Genomic DNA, 6,198 nt, shown 5'->3' on the forward strand with positions numbered 1-6,198 from the left:
CCACCGGAGGAGTCAAGAAGCCTCATCGTTATCGGCCAGGAACCGTTGCTCTGCGTGAGATCCGTCGTTACCAGAAATCCACCGAGCTGCTGATCCGCAAGTTGCCCTTCCAGCGTCTGGTTCGTGAAATCGCTCAGGATTTCAAGACTGATCTGCGTTTCCAGAGCTCGGCCGTCATGGCTCTGCAGGAAGCTAGCGAGGCCTATCTGGTTGGACTGTTCGAGGACACCAATCTGTGTGCCATCCATGCCAAGCGTGTCACTATCATGCCAAAGGATATTCAACTGGCTCGTCGTATTCGTGGAGAACGTGCTTAAGCGAATCCGTTTTATCAGTTTTGCATCAACCCATACCAAACGGTCCTTTTCAGGACCACTGACCCAATTTCAAAGAGCTAGTCTAGAATAATTGCTTCAAACACTGCAGGTCTTATAGTAGACAAGATAATTATAACTTAAGGTAAAGTGTAAAAATGCGTCGTTTCTCTGTCTTCACGGCTGGTTAGGGATCTATTAGACATTCGTTAGATTAATGAGTGATCAATTCGTAATCTTAACATGAAACAGTTTCAAATTTTTATTGGAATTGGACAGTCAGGAGAAATAATTCTGATTGTTCTCTCCGAAAATGCGATCGATTGCAAGAATGTTTCCAAAAATCTTTGATATGCCGCCTTAGTTTAAGTATTCACCTTTATTTATATTATCTCTCTTGGTATGCACGCCATTAAACCGTTGGCGAGGAGCGTTGGTACTTGAAAAGCAAAATGGCGGCACACGTGTTGTTCATTAATCATTCAAAGACTTCGCGGAACTCTTTACAACGGTTCCTGAACTTTCAATTGTTCTCTATCAACGATTGTGAAAACCAAATTTTTTCTAGTACTGCTAGATATTGTTATCCGAGTGCTTAAAAAATTTAAAAATTGTGAAAGCATTCCAAAACTCTTTAAAATTGTGTTTGTCGTCCTGAAAAGGACGGTTTGTTTGTGAGTAGAGAAGAGTCCCATTTAAGCCTTCTTTTCGGTCTTCTTGGGCAGAAGAACGGCTTGGATGTTGGGCAAAACACCTCCCTGAGCGATGGTGACGCCCGAGAGCAGTTTGTTCAACTCCTCGTCATTGCGGATGGCCAGCTGAAGATGGCGCGGGATGATACGGGTCTTCTTGTTGTCACGAGCGGCGTTTCCTGCCAATTCCAGCACTTCAGCTGCCAGATATTCCATGACAGCGGCCAGATAGACGGGAGCTCCAGCTCCGACACGTTCTGCGTAGTTGCCCTTGCGGAGCAGACGATGGATACGACCAACTGGGAACTGAAGTCCGGCACGAGATGATCGGGACTTTGCCTTTCCCTTGACTTTTCCTCCTTTGCCGCGGCCAGACATTTTGATGAGTTGAGTTTAGAGTAGCTTTACACAAACGAAACGATGAATGTAGAATGTTGAAAACGGTAAGAGGGTCGGTGCTTATATACTCTTTGCAACCCTGAACGCATACAGGTATGCGCATGAGTCACAAAGCAAACGAGGAAAAAGTCTACCCTCGAAGCAGCGTGAAATGAAACAGATAAATGTGGAAAACGTAGGGAAAACAGGCAGACTCGACGATTGGAAGGACCGTTTCGCCTTGCTTAAAAGCAGCTGTAACGCAAGCCGAATTCATCAGTTTCGTTTCGAATCTAACCCAAACAACTCGAACATGGCACCGAAAACCAGCGGAAAGGCCGCCAAGAAGTCCGGCAAGGCCCAGAAGAACATCGCCAAGGGAGACAAGAAGAAGAGGAAGGTCCGCAGGAAGGAATCCTATGCTATCTACATCTTCAAAGTGTTGAAGCAAGTCCACCCTGATACCGGAATCTCGTCCAAGGCCATGAGCATCATGAACAGCTTCGTCAACGATATCTTCGAACGTATCGCTGCTGAATCCTCTCGGCTGGCTCACTACAACAAACGCTCGACCATCACATCCCGCGAAATCCAGACTGCCGTCCGTCTGCTGCTTCCGGGAGAGTTGGCCAAGCACGCCGTCTCTGAAGGAACCAAGGCTGTCACCAAGTACACCAGCTCCAAGTAAATTGGATTGACCGTGAATGATTCCTAAACGGCCCTTTTCAGGGCCACAACGTGGATATGTTTAGAGTGCTGTCTTTTCTTCTTCTCAAACTGGGATTATTCAGAAATCTTTCATTAATTGTTTTTATATCAAGCAAAAAGATTTTTATTGAGTGTGTCTAGCAATACAATTCTTAAAAAAGTAGATACGCTGAAGTCGCTTAAAACGCGGACATTCTTCCCAGGTATGAGCTTCAAAAAGAGATCACCCAGGGTGATAGAGAAATGAGGAAAGTGTGTGTAGGAGCACCGTTGAAATAACCTTAGATTCCTATAGAAAAATGCTTAAAAACCTAAAAGTGGATTAAATGCAAACTTACCGGTACCACTAGGGTCGATTAAACTGGTAGAAATAGAGGAAGACAGTTATGAAAATTCCCATTTAAGTTAACAGAGATCCACTCTCAGTAAAGCTGACATGATACAGTGTTCATTTTCTGATTATGATTTGAAAACTATACGGATAATTGCCTACTACGGCCCTCTACATCCTTTACATGATTGATATACCCATTGTCTACTGAAAACTATCAGGTCAATTTTTAGTGCCAAAAGGTAAACGTTTAAATCATAATGCGTCATAATGCGACAATCACGGCCCTTTGGGGATTTACCGCAATTTTTCCTAATCGGCCCTTTTCAGGGACACAAGATATTTATGTTGAGTGTTGAGCCGCAATTCTTTTCTTGAGATCAATCTGTTTAATATTCATCATTTTCATTTAGACTTAAACAAGGTGATTTAACACTCAAAAACCCACAGCCCCGATTTTAATCAAGACAAAATCCATTTTTTCTAGAGTACAGTGAATTTTCTATTGGCATAATTGCGTAGTTCAACTTAACAGCACTTCCCAACCCAAGTACCAGATTGCGAAGAGCTTGTTTTTCTTGTGTTTCAACTTTGAAATAACCCCATTTTCCAACTACCCATAGAAGAGTTTTATTGGTAACTCATGGTGACTGTCAACGAAAAATTGTTCCGTAGTCCTATCCTTAAGAGAAATTTTCATTTTACCGAAAATTTCCATTTCAATACACAAAGATCCATTCTTAGTAAGGTGACATTATACACGTTCTGATTATGATTTGGGAATTCTATGGATCTTATCACTTTGCCTACTAAGGCCCTCAGCATCCCTTATTATTTTTGTAATATTCATTGTCTTTTGGAAGCTATCAGGTATATTATTGAAGCCAAAAGGTAAACGTTTAAACTCATAACGCGACAAATAATGCATTTTGAGGAAAATCAAGTAAAAAAAATCAATTTTCATGTTAACTCGAGTGTTCGCAACTGGTTCCGAGTCATCATCCTTTAGAAATTGTTTGAATTGTATGCAAACCAAAGAAAATTTCGGAAAGACAACAAAGTTGTTTTGTTGATAATGTTTAAAACATTTGAGAATCAGCACATAAGCTTGTAGGTTTCAAAAGCATACATAATCATTAGTTGTAGTTTGTTTTTTTAAAGAAATATCGAATTTTATTATTTCGCTTTTGATTTGAACCATTTCTCTACGCTGCATGTTTGATACATATTTGTCAATATCATCATTCATTGCAAGCAATCAATCATATTTGTTCGATTAATCACCGAGAAATATTTTATGGTTGACATTATGATCAATTGCGAAACCTCTTTTTTGTTAAACATTTTTTTTAACCAGAATACCTTTTATGAAATTTTTCTATAAAATTTTTGTTTTTTGCAAAGGATTTGAAAATGCTACATTTCATTTATAAAATCAAAGCAAATTGTACCGGTTACTATGAGAAAATTTGAACGGGCGTTTATGATACTTAATATAGGCTTATGAGAAGGTGTTTTCAATTTCGAACATGTTTCATATGATCAATATCGTATAAAAATTAAATCAGAAAAGGTGATCGATGTTCTATATGTTGCATGAAGCAATCTGCAATATTCAAGACAGGTTGTGCGAACTTTTTCTTTGATTTTTATAAGAAAAAGACAAAAATATATCTAAAATACCTCAAATATCTTAAGAGCCAATACATTGTTTATAAGTCATAAGAATAATCATACTTTACAAATAATTGGTTGTTCTTAAGTAATGAAACCAACCTTCAAATAAATTTAAAAGGTGGTTCCCAGAGAGTGTCTTGGAAGATCAACTATTAATACGGATATATCATACAAATATAAGAAATGTTTGAATGATCTAACAAGGTAACTGATCGGTCTTTCAATTAAATAGTAAATCATAAGTATTTAAATTGAGTCAATAGTGAAAATTTACTTTTAGAAAAACAATTTTTATCTTTACTGCTAAGGGATGGTATGAAACTTCAAAATATCCCATATCTTCGTGATTATTCAGTCTGTTTTAATGGATTTTTAGATAGGCTATTGAGTTAACTTTGACAAAACATATCAAAAATCCCATAAAATTGAAAAAATGTTGAATAAACAGAACTTTAAAAAAGATCATTTCTAAATCACAAAACTATTCTCTTCAAATGAAATAACCATACCTGCCGAATGTCTCTAGCACGGACATCAACGGCAACGGACTACTCGATGCAGTCATTGTTGTTATTCGAAAACCTTTCCTCGTGAAGTGTGAGCATTCTACCAAACCAAAACCAAAATGACTGAAACCGAAGTTGCTGCCGCAGCTCCAGCTGCCTCTCCTGCCAAGGCAACCAAGAAGCCAAAGGCCCCGAAGGGAGAAAAGAAGCCCAAGAAGCCATCCACCCACCCGCCAGTCAATGACATGGTTGTTGCCGCCATCAAGGCCCTGAAGGAACGCAAGGGATCTTCGCTGCAGGCCATCAAAAAGTACATCGCTGCCAACTACAAGTGTGATGTGGCCAAGTTGTCGCCCTTCATCAAGAAGGCCCTGAAGAGCGGTGTCGAGAAGGGAAAGTTCGCCCAAACCAAGGGCACCGGAGCTTCCGGATCGTTCAAGATCAAGGCTGAAGAGAAGAAGCCAGCTGGCGAGAAGAAGAAGAAGATCGCCGCCAAGAAGCCAAAAAAGGCCGCTGGTGAGAAGAAGACCGTGGCCAAGAAGCCAAAGGCCGCTGGCGCCAAGAAGCCGAAATCCGCTGCCGCTAAAAAGCCAAAGGCTGCCGCTGAGAAGAAGGCCAAGGCTGCCACGGCTAAGACCGCCAAGAAAGCCGGCACCGTGAAGAAGGCTGCTGCGCCCAAGAAGGCCGCTGCCCCTAAGAAGGCTGCTGCTAAGCCAAAAGCCGCTGCTAAGCCGAAGGCCGCCGCTAAGAAGCCAAAGACCCCCAAGAAGACTGTGGCCAAGAAAGCTGCCGCCAAGAAGTAAATGTTTGATCATTTCAACACTAGTAATACAATCAGTCCTTTTCAGGACTACCAACCACATTGTGCAAGAGTTTTCCAATGAAATATTTCATTACCTAAAGTGCGCTTCCGAGCAGATTTTTAATGCAAGATTATATAAAATTTCACTATCAATTTTCAAAATGGTTAAAAAACGTGCCAAATCTTGGTAATCATGGTGGCTTCCAAACCTTTTTGAAAACGTTTTCCAAACAAGGCTACTAAAGCTTTCAATAAAATGAAAATTGGACAAAACTCAAACTTCGTTCTCCTGCCTTAGAAGCATTGGAATATTCGTCGTATACCGTTCGGTTTCTATATGTTGCCTGATAACTTTCAAAGGATGGTGATAAATCCTTTATAAATTGCTTCATAGGTTTGGGTATTTGACTTGATTGTTTTCAGAGAAAGATGATAGCATTATAAATTTAAACATTGCCTTTTGGGTTCAAAAATAGGCCAGATGGTTTTCAGAGGAAAGTGTTTATTTTATAACATGATATAGAAAAACGCCTTATCTATTGCCTTTATGACATGATATAGAAAAACGCAAGCATACACCAGACATAACCGCCATTTTGCGTCCGAATCCTCGCTTCCGATAATACAAACCAAGAAGTGTAAAAAGCTATTGAGCATATATTAAAGGTAAACTTAACAGATGTGCTTCTTTACAACGGTCAACAATGAGTTCAATTTAAATTATGATCTATTCAATTTTAAATGAAAATGAACTGATAAGTAGTTTTATTTGCTCAAATTAGAAAAAGGA

General features: G+C 39.8%; 2 protein-coding genes across 3 annotated transcripts in view; one reads left to right on the plus strand and one right to left on the minus strand.

Annotated features, from left to right (window-relative positions):
• Window positions 1-6,198, minus strand: part of LOC129754924 (diacylglycerol kinase eta-like) — a 453,200-nt gene that overhangs the window by 311,563 nt on the left and 135,439 nt on the right. The window lies entirely within an intron of this gene.
• LOC129754935 (histone H1B-like) lies at window positions 4,704-5,697 on the plus strand. Its single transcript, XM_055751201.1, has one exon. The coding sequence runs from the start codon at window positions 4,726-4,728 to the stop codon at window positions 5,407-5,409; it is 684 nt and encodes a 227-aa protein (XP_055607176.1). The 5' UTR covers window positions 4,704-4,725; the 3' UTR covers window positions 5,410-5,697.

The sequence above is a fragment of the Uranotaenia lowii genome, chromosome 3, assembly GCF_029784155.1.
Source record: "Uranotaenia lowii strain MFRU-FL chromosome 3, ASM2978415v1, whole genome shotgun sequence".
Taxonomy (NCBI): Eukaryota; Metazoa; Arthropoda; class Insecta; order Diptera; family Culicidae; genus Uranotaenia; species Uranotaenia lowii.